General features: G+C 25.6%; 3 protein-coding genes and 1 long non-coding RNA gene across 13 annotated transcripts in view; 3 read left to right on the forward strand and 1 right to left on the reverse strand.

Moving 5' to 3' along the window:
- Positions 1-16,362, forward strand: part of LOC113389344 (dynein heavy chain, cytoplasmic) — a 125,191-nt gene that overhangs the window by 68,725 nt on the left and 40,104 nt on the right. For 8 of the 10 annotated variants that reach the window (XM_026626398.1, XM_026626393.1, XM_026626396.1 and 5 more), the window contains 4 exons: positions 1,599-1,727; positions 1,791-1,988; positions 2,269-2,537; positions 4,877-5,042. In XM_026626398.1, coding sequence (XP_026482183.1) covers positions 1,599-1,727; positions 1,791-1,988; positions 2,269-2,537; positions 4,877-5,042 — 762 coding nt within the window. Of the gene's footprint in view, positions 1-1,598; positions 1,728-1,790; positions 1,989-2,268; positions 2,538-4,876; positions 5,188-16,362 lie in introns of those variants that run through there. The other 2 variants (XM_026626389.1, XM_026626388.1) reach the window with 2 other exon arrangements.
- On the reverse strand, positions 5,323-6,456 carry LOC113389349 (density-regulated protein homolog). The gene is made up of 6 exons (XM_026626404.1): positions 6,280-6,456; positions 6,097-6,203; positions 5,942-6,026; positions 5,715-5,885; positions 5,501-5,640; positions 5,323-5,439 (listed from the first exon to the last, which is right to left on the reverse strand). Exons 2-6 carry the CDS (start codon positions 6,199-6,201, stop codon positions 5,395-5,397), a joined length of 546 nt encoding a protein of 181 aa, XP_026482189.1. The 5' UTR covers positions 6,202-6,203; positions 6,280-6,456; the 3' UTR covers positions 5,323-5,394.
- LOC113389356 lies at positions 6,703-7,554 on the forward strand. Its single transcript, XR_003368239.1, has 3 exons — positions 6,703-6,752; positions 6,972-7,122; positions 7,333-7,554. It is a non-coding gene; the product is annotated as an uncharacterized LOC113389356 (long non-coding RNA).
- Positions 11,421-16,362, forward strand: part of LOC113389347 (rac GTPase-activating protein 1-like) — a 29,250-nt gene continuing 24,308 nt past the window's right edge. Inside the window, exon 1 of the mRNA XM_026626400.1 lies at positions 11,421-11,438. The gene's annotated coding sequence lies outside the window, so the exon portion shown is untranslated. The remainder of the gene's footprint in view (positions 11,439-16,362) is intronic.

Genomic DNA, 16,362 nt, shown 5'->3' on the forward strand with positions numbered 1-16,362 from the left:
CGCCCCTAAGGCCATTCAAGGTTATACCAGCCCTGATTCTTACTTAATTTCGTATTTTAAGTAAATTAATTTATCAAGTCCTGTTCATATGTGTATCATTCAATCTGCCATACATATACTGTATGTTATATTATTTTAATTTCTGGCACATCTCAGCTGCTTTTCGGCAATAATAATGTATACATTTCATTTTTCTTATTCATAATCATGAATTTATTATGCATATTCTAATATTGTCTAGGCTCATAAGTAAATTGAAATTTTTGGCAGATTACAGTTTTCATTTGTTTTAATGCTTGATAATTGATTTATTTTTTTATTTATTTATTAGTTTTGTTGTTCATTTATTTATTATTCATCTATTTATTCAATTTATTTTTTTACTTCATTTAATTTTTTCATCTGTTTATTTATTTGTTTGTTTATTTATGTTCTTATTAATTTATTCGCTCATTTATTTATGCATTTATTTATTCAATCATTTACTCATTTATGTGTTTATTCCTTTATTAGCCTTCTTGTTTATTTATTAATTTATTATTTTATTTATTTATTAGCATTTTTTTTCATTTATATATTTTTTTTATTCATTTATGTTTATTTACTTCTTTATTTGTTCATTTGCTAATTTATCATTTTTTTATTCAATTATTTATTCATTCATTTATTTATTTATTTATTTATTTATTCATTCAATCATTCATTTTTTTATGCATTTATTTATTTATTTGATGTATCCATTCATTCATTTATTTGTTTATATTCTTTTTTATTCGTTTAATTATGTCTCCAATAATTTCAATGTCAAACAATGACATGTCATTTTTTGCAATTTTTTCGATTTATTTCTACAATATAAACTACATTTTCATAACCACATACATCCCTTAACAAACTTCAGAAAGATTGATCAAAATTCGAATAATCGTTTAGGAGGAGTATATTTACATACATCATTACAGAAGAATTTTAAATATAAGATGTAATTTTTACAATGTTATTTTTGTCAATTGCAATTTTTTCCAGTTATTTCTACAATATTACTATGATTCTATAATCACATACGTCCTTAAAAAAAAATCCCTTAACAAACTACAGAAAGATTTATCAAAATTCGAATAATCGTTTAGGAGGACTATATTTATATACATCATTACAGAAGAATTTTAAATATAAGATGTAATTTTTACAATGTTATTTTTGTCAATTGCAATTTTTTCCAGTTATTTCTACAATATTACTATAATTCTATAATCACATACGTCCTAAAAAAAATCCCTTAACAAACTACAGAAAGATTTATCAAAATTCGAATAATCGTTTAGGAGGAGTATATTTACATACATTATTACAGAAGAATTTTATATATGAGATGTAATTTTTACAATGTTATTTTTGTCAATTGCATTTTTTTTCATTTATTTCTACAATATTACTAAATTTTCATAATCACATACATCCTAAAAAAATCCCTAAACTTCGGAAAGATTTATCAAAATCTGAATAATCGTTTAGGAGGAGTATATTTACATACATCATTACATAAGTATTTTATACATAAGATGTAATTTTTACAATATTATTTTGGTATTTCTTAGACTCTCAAACGTACTGTGGAGAACATCAAAGATCCATTATACAGATACTTTGAACGTGAAGTTAATTCCGGAGCAAAATTGCTGCAAGAAGTCATTCATGATCTGCAAGATGTTGTCTTGATCTGCAAGGTAAATGTAAATAAAATTATCGTGTCTTATCATTCAACTACAAGTTTGTTATTTATTTACTAGGGTGAAAAGAAGCAAACAAATTACCATCGAGCAATGTTGGGTGAACTGGTGCGAGGAATGTTACCAGCCGGTTGGAGACGTTACACAGTTCCAAGGGGCTGTACTGTAATTCAATGGGTCACTGATTTTGGACAACGTGTACGACAACTGCAAAAAGTCTCAGAACTTGTGTCACAATCTGGTGCTAAATCATTACAGGTAAAAATAGATTATTTATACTGGCAAATCATAGAGAGCAAAAAGATTGTAGCCTTGCACTATTAAACATAACAGTAACATTTTATTATTTAAGATATCCAAAATTGCATCAACTTCTCCTAATTGATAATAATGTAGACATTTCATTTTCCTTATTCATAATCAAGAATTTATTATACATATTCTAATATTGTCTAGGCTCATAAGTGAATTGAAACTTTTGGCAAACGACAGTTTTTGGCCATCAAACCTGCATACTAATAATTATCCTTTACCCCAGGCCTTCGAAGTATGGTTAGGTGGTCTCCTGAATCCAGAAGCGTACATAACTGCCACAAGGCAGTGTGTAGCTCAAGCGAATAGTTGGTCTTTAGAAGAACTGTCGTTGGATGTAACGATTGTGGATGGAGCAATGCCTGCGTCGACAGAGGCAGGATGCTTTGCTGTCACTGGTCTTAAATTGCAAGGAGCGCAGTGCAGAAATAACCAGCTGTTGTTGACGTCTACTATTATGATGGATCTACCGCATACTTTGCTTAGATGGATAAGGTAAGGATGATATTTTTATTGGCTTCCAGAAGTTTTTGCTAGTAAATGTTATGCTAATTTTGTTTTCTCGACGTTTCAAGTCATTCTGAATCATTTGAGACCAAATTTGGTAAAAGTGTGTAAGGCAACGTTTGATTTTTTTCTACACTTGTTTATTATAAGAAGTATAATATTTAATTATGAATATCCTTTTCGTACAACTTTTGCCCATTAAACTAGATGTTTCAGATTCATAAAAAACAAATGTAATATTTATTATTTTATTAGCAGTAGAGCTTTAAAAAAAATATTTATTTTATTAAATTTTATCCATTATTTATTTATTTCTTTATTTAATCACTTATTCATTTATGTATTTTTTAATTCATTTATTTCTTCATTTAAATACTGCTTTATTCTTTTTTTTATTTACTCACGTATTCATTTATTTATTTACTTTTTTATTAATTTATTTATTTATTTGTTTATTTTTTTAAATACCTATTTATATCCATTTATTTATGCATTTATGTTTATTTTTTTATTCATCCATTCATTTATATTTGTTTTCACTTTTTTCTTCATTTATTTATTTATTCGTTTATTTATCTTTTCATTTATTTATTTATTTATTCATTTATTTCTACATTCATCGATTTATTTCTGTATTTATGCTTTCATTCATTTACTTATTCACTTTATCTATAAACTATTTATTCATTTAATTGATTCATTTATCGATTCATTATTTTATTTATTTATTAGCATTATTGTTTATTTATTATTTACCTATTTATTTAATTAATTTATTTATTTACTTATTTATTTATTTGTTTATTTATTTCTTTATATGTTAGATTCTTCATTTATGTATTTATTCATTTATTAGCTTTCTTGTTTATTTATTAATTTATTATGTTATTAGCCTTCTTGTTCATTTATTTATGATTAATCAAATTAATTTATTCAATTGATTGATTTATTTATTTATTCTTTTATTTACTTTGTTTATTTATCCATTTATTTATCTCTTATTTGTTTATTTATTTATTCATTTATTACCCTTCTTCTTCATTTATTTATTATTCAACTATTTATTAAATTAATTCATTTATTTATTTATTTGTTTATTTATTTCTATATTCGGTAAATTATTGATTTATTTTTCTATTCATTTATTAGTCTTCCTATTCATTTTGTATTTATTAGCATTCTTGCTTATTTATTTATTTATTCAATTAATTTATCTATTTATATACTTTTTCATTTGTTCATTTTTTTCTTTATTTGACATTTTGATTTTTTTTAATTTAATTTATTCATCCATTTATTTATTTGTTTTTTTATTTTATTTATTCGCTCACATATTCATTCAATCATTTATTTGTTAATTTATTGAGTTGTTGTTTTATTTGTTTTTTCGTTAAATTATTTTTCTGTTTTTTTTTTATTTAATTATTTATCAATTAATTCAGCTATTTATTTATCTATTTATTTATTTATCTATTTATTTATTTATTAGTGTATTTATTCATTCAAGCATTAATTTATTTATTCATTTATTGTATTTATTCATTTCATTCATCCATCCATCCATTCATTTATTTGATTTATCTATCCATTCATTTTTTATTATTCATTTATCATATTTTCATTTATTCATTCTTTTTTTATTTATTTAATTTTTCCTTTATTTAATTGATTTTATCATGAATTTATTCATTTATTAATATACATTTGCATTTGTTTATTTCTTTATTCATACGTTTATATATATTTATTTATTTATTTAAATTACTTGTTTATTCACTTATTTATTTATCAATTCATTTATTTATCTATTTATTTTATATGTTCATTTATTTATTTTAGAATTGATTTATTTATTTATTCATATGTTCATTACTCGTTTATTTACGTCTTTATTTAATTATATCATTTCTTTATTCACCTTTTTATCTATTCATTTAATTTGTTTGTTCATTTATTTTTGAATTTATTTATTTATTTATTCATTCATTCATTCATTGATTTATGTATTCATCCATTCATTTATTTGTTTACTTCTTTATTCATCTATTAATTTATTGATTCATTTATTTATTTACTTCTTTATGCATTTATTTCTTTATTCTTTTATTACCATTCCTGTTTATTTTTTCATTCGTTCATTTTTATTCTCCAGACAGCTTAATCTCCGTACTTAATGATTAATTAGATGCAACTTACCACAAGGGCAAAATACCCCTTACACCTAATTAACTAAGTCCTATATAAATATAGTAATACACCTATAAAAAACTATCGCAACAACTATTACATACATGATGTCACTGAATTTATTCATTTATTACTTCTAGGACTTCTTCAGAAAGAAAAACTGATAAACTATCCTTACCGGTGTACTTAAACTCAACCAGAAGCGAACTACTGTTCACCGTAGACCTATCTGTAGCATCTGGACAAGACCCACATAGTTTCTATGAGCGAGGCGTAGCCCTACTCACATCTACAGCTTTGAATTAAACTAAACTCGATATTAGATTTATTTCAGTATTTAAAAGTAACTTATACCTAAAACTATATTCTAATAACTGCTTAGCTGTTTTATTTATTTTATATAATTTAATTAATTGTTAGATTTGCTATTTTAGATATTTATTATGAATGTGAAGAAAGATACTCAAAACAAAAAAATATAGAAGATGATTGATGTTAGTTTGATAATTAGTTTTATACTATATTTTGTTATTAATCTTTTAGAATTTTCAAACTGCAATAAAATACCTGATTAATATTAAATTTTGTGTATTTTAATCAAGACAGACGTATTATAAATATTAATTCAAAACATGTACAAATTGAATATAAATATAAATTATCTTTTCTGATCACCCAGGTCTTCGATGAAGTCTTCATCAATCTGCAAACAAAATCAAGATAATGATAATCAATTACACAAAATAAAACAGAAATTGATGTACCTCTGGCCACTTTTCTGGTATGATGTCGAATAGGTCATCTTTTACATCACCCTGGATCACAATTTCATCATCGCCGGTTACAGAAGAACCACATGCAAACTTTTGGCCGAAGAATTTGGAGGCTACTTTCAAATCAATATCTGGGAAGGAAAAACAATTACTTGTTATTACAAGATCAAGTAAATACAATGATTAGAATATTTATATCTTTTACCAAAGGTGCTTAAACCGGTTACAACAGTTACAGACTTTTTCTTTCCCCTAGGGGCTCTAGAGACACAGACTTGTTTGGGTCCATCTTCTTTCTTTTTGGTTTTTAACATGCCTTTACCACCACGTTTCTGTCGCTTCTTTTCCTCTTCATTGGCACCATCTCCATCATTATCTACAAACGCAAAAGGTAAGAACAAAGTTTACAATATTGTTTTTTTCTTTTTTTACCTATTTTGACTTTTTCAAATTCTGTAGGTAGATGTCTTTCAAGCCACTGTTTGCATTTTTCGTACTCCGGGTAATATTCACAGTACTAAAAGACATGAATACAAACAAAATCAAATGCTGGAGGAACTTAAAAGAGTCTTTGTAACAAAACTAACCTCAATTGGCATACTGCAATTTCCACAATACTGGACGATTATCGGGTATGTGACATCTGGTTTAGGTCCTATTTGTAATTTTTCGGGTATTGCTACATCAGCCATTGCTAAAAATAATAATAAGTAATAACTGAAGCCTTAAATTAATAAATTTTAGACACTGTCACATTGTTTGGTACATACTTGTGGAAAAATATTATCCTGAAGGTGTAGTAATAGCAACTAAATAATTATTCAATTAATAATAACTAAATTCAATGTCTGGTAGTTATATAATTCTATTTACCACTTTTTTTAAATAAAAGTTTGTTGAAAATAATTTTAGTGCAAATGGAGGTTTGAGGTTGAGATTTGACAGCTCAGAGTCACAAACCGCGATTTTTAATACAAAATTTACATTTTATGCAAGACAAACAAAAACATTTCACATATAATGGTAAAAGACACAAAATATATATAAATTACATTTTATTATTGATTTATCTATATAAAATATGATATTTGTGAAAGATTTATGCCTAAAATATGTATTTTAAAATTTGCGCTATTTTCTCCAAACATGGTGCCAACTTCAGGTCGTGATTAAACTGTCAACCATCAATTGTCAAAATTGTAAAAATTTGAAGTATATAAATATAAACTTAGATAAAAAAAGAGTATGAATATAAATATATAAAATATATTTAAAATAAATCAAAAACAAATAATTATGTTGTATAGTTTATTAATACATTTATTAGGTCATGGTATATATAAGTTACATGTGAATCTATGCTATAAGTTCAAATAAATGTGTTCTCTTTTTTTAACAAATATTTATTTGCTTAAAAGCCATTAAAAGTTATGATTTTGTTAAGTTCTTTTTTGCTTATTAGGACTGAAAAGATATTGAAATGATCTTTTGAAAGGAAAAACTACTGATAAAGTCACTAAATGAGGTAAAGCACATATATAGGAAGATAAAATTAGACTTAGTATCTGAAGAAGAAGATTAGTTGATGCCAAGCACTTACGTGGATCTCAAAAGTATAATTTATATGATTATTTTGAATTTTTGATCAACATTGCATATTTTGCATCTAACGATATATTGCATCATACAATTATACCTTTTCTATCATGTATTGTTATTCTTCATTATATTGTTATCTCATTATATTGTTTCTTCATTATATTTATTATAGTAATACTACAATTAATTAATTATTCTAACAACTCAATTTCTTTCTGTTATAGAATGCTCTAAGACAAGAATCCATGGCAATAGACAATCCTGACCCCGGAGTATCTTCTGAGTTTAGAACTTTATAGTAAACCACTTCCAATGCAGACTTTTGGGATATCTCTCAGTTTCACACAGACCCCAGAGCACCCTTTCTGTGTTACAGATGAATATATAAATGTAACCTTCGAGAATAAGTGTGTAAGAAAAAGAATCTCTCATGAACTGTTAGAAGCTGTTTAAAACAAAATTTTATACAATTTGTGATATTATAATATACAATTGCATTGGTGAGATTTAAATCATAATTGATTGTAATTAAATTATAATATATATATAATAATATTTGTTAAGTTCTAAACGAAGTTATATATACAATTATAATTGTAAGTTAATTATTTCTAAAATTTATATCTAGAATGTGTGTGATTGGACAATGCTTGATAACGATAATTTATGCAATGATTTAAAAACAAGTGTACTTATATACATTTTTTTAAAAATTTTACTTATTCCTGTTCTACCATTAATTAACAGTAGATTTTTTGTAATAAATTATTAATGTAAATTATAGGAAAGATATAATTTTAATAGGCATCTCACAATTGCACATGTAGTGCAATTGACTGTGATATTATAATAAGAAAAAAATTTGGTCTTTCAGATGTATTATAAATTTATAGGATAACTTATCTCGTATTTGTAATATTAGAAGTAACAGGACAGTGTAAATGTTTAAAAGACTAGATTTAGTTACATATGCAGATCTTTTTATTGACTTAATTGTTATCAATTCAAGTCAAGTATTTTTTGTAAATGATCTTTATAGACTGTTTGAAACTGTTTACAACATATAACTGCATTATTAAGCTTTAAATATTAATTGACAGTAATTAAATTAATAAGACAGCCAAATCTAATCATAACTTTCTTATTTCTAAAATTTTAACTTAGGATATGTGTGTTTAATAAGCTTATTTTGCTTGTTTCTGTTAGATACTGTTACTTGTTTATTATTATTATCAAAGCCGTGAAAAGTGTGCTCAAATTACTGTTTTTTAAGTTAAAAATTTTATTTCTCAGTAGTTGTTCATTCCATATAGGGCCAATTATAAATTAGTAATAAAGAATTATATTATTTGCTAGTTATTATATATAAATGCACATTAATGTAATCTTGTTTTTGCCTATAGAACAATAAAATTTTGTGTAAATTGAAAAATTGAGTTTGTATTGTCAAATTTATTATATGTGATAAACTCTTTTTTTTCAGGTGAAAATATTTAATAATATTCAAAATTTTATTAAAAATAATATTAGTTTAATAGACATCTTCCACAGGTAGTGCAGTCTACTGTGATTGCACTAATTATAAATAAGTATGTTTGTAAATGTAAATTCTAATTTCAGTTTTAAAAATCTATGTATTACTTTTCATTCTTTTTTTCAAAGCTTTATTTCTTAATAAGTGTAAAACATGCAGTAATGTATAAAACGATATATAAATGTATATATTGATATTCCTTTAAAACCGTTACCATAATTATATATCCAATAACGTATAAAGGAATCCAATGTGAATCCACTAAGATTCCTTCTTTTCTGAGACGATTGCATGCAGCGCCTCTATGCAAAAATGTTCCCAAATCGCGAGGAACTACGTAGTGACTACCGGGTTCATATGGTTCTGTGTTAGATGGCGCCACTGACTTAAAACTCTTGACAGTTCAACGACAAGGAAGTATCTACCCACACATATATACAAACGGTATATAATATGTCGAGTTGAATCCACGGATTTATATATTAATTTTTACATAATTATATATATACTAGCTGCCCTAGTTTGTATAAAAATTGAATATATAAATGTATATATTGATTTATACATGATTATATATATACTAGCTGTCCTAGTTTGTATGAGAATTGGATATATAAATGTATATATTGATTTATACATGATTATATATGGCCTAACTGCCTTAGTTTGTATGGGAATTGGATATATAAATGTATATATTGATTTATACATGATTATATATATACTAGCTGGGCTAGTTTGTTTGGGAATTGGATATATAAATGTATATATTGATTTATACATGATTATTTATATACTAGCTGGGCTAGTTTGTATGGGAATTGGATATATAAATGTATATATTGATTTATACATGATTATATATATACTAGCTGTCTCAATTTGTATGGGAATTGGATATATAAATGTATATATTGATTTATACGTGATTATATATATACTAGCTGGCCTAGTTTGTATAAGAATTGGATATATAAATGTATATATCGATTTATACATGATTATATATATATACTAGCTGTCCCAAATTGTATGGGAATTGAATATATAAATTTATTTATTAAAATTTCAAAGATTTTTCGCATCATTATATAGACCAAATTCGGTGCATGGCATCTTGCTTTAAGGCAAATTGCTTAAACTTTCCACCGTAATCAAATATATTAAATGGAATTTTAAACGTTTTCTAATAGATTTTTATAAATTTGGGAGATATACAGAAAAAGTAAGTGAAACTGGAAGATGTTTAAATGTTTATTTAAAATTTATTGAGAAAATAAAACAAAATACTTAATAAATTTGCTTGGGGATTCGAACCCAAACAAAAACGATCGCTATTGCATCCGAGGCGATTTAACGATCTCGTCCACCTCATCCCCTGCAAAAAAATGTTAGAATATGATACATGTGTTAACTATTACTTCACATGCCTCCCTCGCCTTTTAAATTGTCGAATAAAAATTCCTATCGGATTCGAACCAGCATCCTTCTGATTAGAGTCTGGTTTAGCGCTCTAACCGATTCGGCCACGGCGACAAAGATTTTCCTCGTGCTAATACTGGAAGGACATTCTTCGACGACCGACCATCATGATTCGAGTCAAGGTCACAGGGGGATGATATGAAAATATTAAATTTTCACCCAGGGGGTTGAAAGTGGGCTCATTCGATTCCTCCGGTCCTTGCGAATTTCAAGCGGGGAGTTACAGGGGGGGAAATTTTGTCCGTTTTTCGCTCAGGAGACGAGAAAATCGACTTTTTGTATTTTTCATGCTTTTTCTATGGGAAAACTTTTTGCAGACCTCAATGATTTGGTCAAGGTCATTTATATGACCTTGACCACATATAAATGACCTTGACCTTGACCTTGCCACGTCATTGAGATTCATATAAACGACCTTGACCAAATCATTGAGATCAGCAAAGAGTTTTCCCATAGAAAACACGTGAAATTTACAAAAAGTCGATTTTCTGCTCTCCTGAGCGAAAAACGTACAAAATTTTCCCCCCTGTAACCCCCCGCTTGAAATTCGCAAGAACCCACAGAATCGAATGAGCCCACTTTCAACCCCCTGGGTAAAAATTTAATATTTTCGTATCATCCCCCTGTGACCTTGACTCGAATCATGATGGTCGGTCGTCGAAGAATGTCCTTCCAGTATTAGTCGCCCGAAAATCTTGGTCGCCGTGGCCGAATCGGTTAGAGCGTTAAACCAGACTCTAATCAGAAGGATGCGGGTTCGAATCCGATAGGGATTTTTATTCGACATTTTAAAGGGCGAGGAAGATATGTTATAAGTTATTGTTAACAAATGAACCTAATTTAAGCATTAGTTTAACGGTGATGAGGAACGAGATCGTTAAATGGTTTCGGTTGCAATGATCGTTCTTATTGTTTTAGGTTTCGAGTTCGAATCTCCAAGCAAATTTATTAAGTATCTAATTTCATTTTCTCAATAAATTTCAAATGAACATTTCAACTTCTTCCAGTTTTAGTTATTGCAATGTTATTAATAATATGTTAAATTAAAAATTTATATCATTTATGGTAAGACGGGTGTAATAGATAATTTGAAAATGCATTTTAGATATTTTAGAATAGTTTATAACTATTATTTACATATTATGAGTAGATGTGCATATAGCACACGCTTTGAAATACTGCTTTTGTAATACTTCTGTCAGGTATATCAGAACCTCATTGGTCGTATCAGTTCTTGGTGTAGTGGTTAGAGTCACTTCATTAGTGGTCACATCTTGATTCTTGAGATTGCGGATTCTCGGAAGAAAAAGGAAGGTAAGTTATAGTGTTATAGTAATCGTCAAAAGCATGGTGTTTTTTGTGTACTGTCACTTTTGGAAACTGTTTTTTGTATACTTCCAAAATTTATAATAATCTGTTTGAAAACATTTAAAATTCCATTTAATATATTTTATTACGGTGGGAAGTTCTAGCAATTTCCCTCAAGGTAAAATGCCATGCACCGAATTTGGTCTATACATTGGTGAGGAAAGCAATATATAAATTTATATATTCATTTCCCAATCAAACTAAGGCGGCTAAGTCATATATAGTGATGGAAAAATCGATTTATACAATTAAAAAAATATTCTAATCAAGTAAAATATATTTGAAAAATCTGTGGATCCGTGGAATTATATATCGCTTCATGCGCTATTATAAATATATAGATTTATATATCCAATTTCCATACAAACTGAGACAGCCAGTATATATATAATTATGTATAAATCAATATATACATTTATATATCAAACTCCCATGCAAACCGAGACAGCTAATATATATATATATAATCATGTATAAATCAATATATACATTTATATATCCATTTCTCATACACACTAAGGCAATTAGGCCATATATAATGAAGTATAAATCAATATATACACTTATATATCCATTTCTCATACACACTAAGGCAATTAGGCCATATATAATGAAGTATAAATCAATATATACACTTATATATCCATTTCTCATACACACTAAGGCAATTAGGCTATATATAATGAAGTAAAAATCAATATATACATTTATATATACATTTCTCATACACACTAAGGCAATTAGGCCATATATAATGAAGTATAAATCAATATATACATTTATATATCCATTTCTCATACACACTAAGGCAATTAGGCTATATATAATGAAGTAAAAATCAATATATACACTTATATATCCATTTCTCATACACACTAAGGCAATTAGGCCATATATAATGAAGTATAAATCAATATATACATTTATATATCCATTTCTCATACACACTAAGGCAATTATATATAATGTAGTATAAATCAATATATACATTTATATATTCATTTCTCATACAAACTAAGGCAATTAGGCCATATATAATAAAGTATAAATTAATATATACATTTATATATCCATTTCTCATACACACTAAGGCAATTAGGCCATATATAATGAAATATAAATCAATATATACATTTATATATCCATTTCTCATACACACTAAGGCAATTAGGCCATATATAATGAAATATAAATCAATATATACATTTATATATCCATTTCTCATACACACTAAGGCAATTAGGCCATATATAATGAAATATAAATCAATATATACATTTATATATCCATTTCTCATACACACTAAGGCAATTAGGCCATATATAATGAAGTATAAATCAATATATACATTTATATATACATTTCTCATACACACTAAGGCAATTAGGCCATATATAATGAAGTATAAATTAATATATACATTTATATATCCATTTCTCATACACACTAAGGCAATTAGGCCATATATAATGAAGTATAAATCAATATATACATTTATATATCCATTTCTCATACACACTAAGGCAATTATATATAATGTAGTATAAATCAATATATACATTTATATATTCATTTCTCATACAAACTAAGGCAATTAGGCCATATATAATAAAGTATAAATCAATATATACATTTATATATCCATTTCTCATACACACTAAGGCAATTAGGCCATATATAATGAAATATAAATCAATATATACATTTATATATCTATTTCTCATACACACTAAGGCAATTAGGCCATATATAATGAAGTATAAATCAATATATACATTTATATATCCATTTCTCATACACACTAAGGCAATTATATATAATGTAGTATAAATCAATATATACATTTATATATTCATTTCTCATACAAACTAAGGCAATTAGGCCATATATAATAAAGTATAAATCAATATATACATTTATATATCCATTTCTCATACACACTAAGGCAATTAGGCCATATATAATGAAATATAAATCAATATATACATTTATATATCTATTTCTCATACACACTAAGGCAATTAGGCCATATATAATGAAGTATAAATCAATATATACATTTATATATCCATTTCTCATACACACTAAGGCAATTAGGCCATATATAATGAAGTATAAATCAATATATACATTTATATATACATTTCTCATACACACTAAGGCAATTAGGCCATATATAATGAAGTATAAATCAATATATACATTTATATATCCATTTCTCATACACACTAAGGCAATTAGGCCATATATAATGAAGTATAAATCAATATATACATTTATATATACATTTCTCATACACACTAAGGCAATTAGGCCATATATAATGAAGTATAAATCAATATATACATTTATATATCCATTTCTCATACACACTAAGGCAATTAGGCCATATATAATGAAGTATAAATCAATATATACATTTATATATCCATTTCTCATACACACTAAGGCAATTATATATAATGTAGTATAAATCAATATATACATTTATATATTCATTTCTCATACAAACTAAGGCAATTAGGCCATATATAATAAAGTATAAATCAATATATACATTTATATATCCATTTCTCATACACACTAAGGCAATTAGGCCATATATAATGAAATATAAATCAATATATACATTTATATATCTATTTCTCATACACACTAAGGCAATTAGGCCATATATAATGAAGTATAAATCAATATATACATTTATATATCCATTTCTCATACACACTAAGGCAATTAGGCTATATATAATGAAGTAAAAATCAATATATACATTTATATATACATTTCTCATACACACTAAGGCAATTAGGCCATATATAATGAAGTATAAATCAATATATACATTTATATATCCATTTCTCATACACACTAAGGCAATTAGGCCATATATAATGAAGTATAAATCAATATATACATTTATATATCCATTTCTCATACACACTAAGGCAATTATATATAATGTAGTATAAATCAATATATACATTTATATATTCATTTCTCATACAAACTAAGGCAATTAGGCCATATATAATAAAGTATAAATCAATATATACATTTATATATCCATTTCTCATACACACTAAGGCAATTAGGCCATATATAATGAAATATAAATCAATATATACATTTATATATCCATTTCTCATACACACTAAGGCAATTAGGCCATATATAATGAAGTATAAATTAATATATACATTTATATATCCATTTCTCATACACACTAAGGCAATTAGGCCATATATAATGAAATATAAATCAATATATACATTTATATATCCATTTCTCATACACACTAAGGCAATTAGGCCATATATAATGAAATATAAATCAATATATACATTTATATATCCATTTCTCATACACACTAAGGCAATTAGGCCATATATAATGAAGTATAAATCAATATATACATTTATATATCCATTTCTCATACACACTAAGGCAATTAGGCCATATATAATGAAGTATAAATTAATATATACATTTATATATCCATTTCTCATACACACTAAGGCAATTAGGCCATATATAATGAAATATAAATCAATATATACATTTATATATCCATTTCTCATACACACTAAGGCAATTAGGCCATATATAATGAAGTATAAATCAATATATACATTTATATATACATTTCTCATACACACTAAGGCAATTAGGCCATATATAATGAAGTATAAATTAATATATACATTTATATATCCATTTCTCATACACACTAAGGCAATTAGGCCATATATAATGAAGTATAAATCAATATATACATTTATATATCCATTTCTCATACACACTAAGGCAATTATATATAATGTAGTATAAATCAATATATACATTTATATATTCATTTCTCATACAAACTAAGGCAATTAGGCCATATATAATAAAGTATAAATCAATATATACATTTATATATCCATTTCTCATACACACTAAGGCAATTAGGCCATATATAATGAAATATAAATCAATATATACATTTATATATCTATTTCTCATACACACTAAGGCAATTAGGCCATATATAATGAAGTATAAATCAATATATACATTTATATATCCATTTCTCATACACACTAAGGCAATTAGGCTATATATAATGAAGTAAAAATCAATATATACATTTATATATACATTTCTCATACACACTAAGGCAATTAGGCCATATATAATGAAGTATAAATCAATATATACATTTATATATCCATTTCTCATACACACTAAGGCAATTAGGCCATATATAATGAAGTATAAATCAATATATACATTTATATATCCATTTCTCATACACACTAAGGCAATTATATATAATGTAGTATAAATCAATATATACATTTATATATTCATTTCTCATACAAACTAAGGCAATTAGGCCATATATAATAAAGTATAAATCAATATATACATTTATATATCCATTTCTCATACACACTAAGGCAATTAGGCCATATATAATGAAATATAAATCAATATATACATTTATATATCCATTTCTCATACACACTAAGGCAATTAGGCCATATATAATGAAGTATAAATTAATATATACATTTATATATCCATTTCTCATACACACTAAGGCAATTAGGCCATATATAATGAAATATAAATCAATATATACATTTATATATCCATTTCTCATACACACTAAGGCAATTAGGCCATATATAATGAAATATAAATCAATATATACATTTATATATCCATTTCTCATACACACTATGGCAATTAGGCCATATATAATGAAGTATAAATTAATATATACATTTATATATCCATTTCTCATACACACTAAGGCAATTAGGCCATATATAATGAAATATAAATCAATATATACATTTATATATCCATTTCTCATACA

The sequence above is a fragment of the Ctenocephalides felis genome, unplaced genomic scaffold (assembly GCF_003426905.1).
Source record: "Ctenocephalides felis isolate EL2017-DRISC unplaced genomic scaffold, ASM342690v1 CF-g0.4_SCAFFOLD_03573, whole genome shotgun sequence".
Taxonomy (NCBI): Eukaryota; Metazoa; Arthropoda; class Insecta; order Siphonaptera; family Pulicidae; genus Ctenocephalides; species Ctenocephalides felis.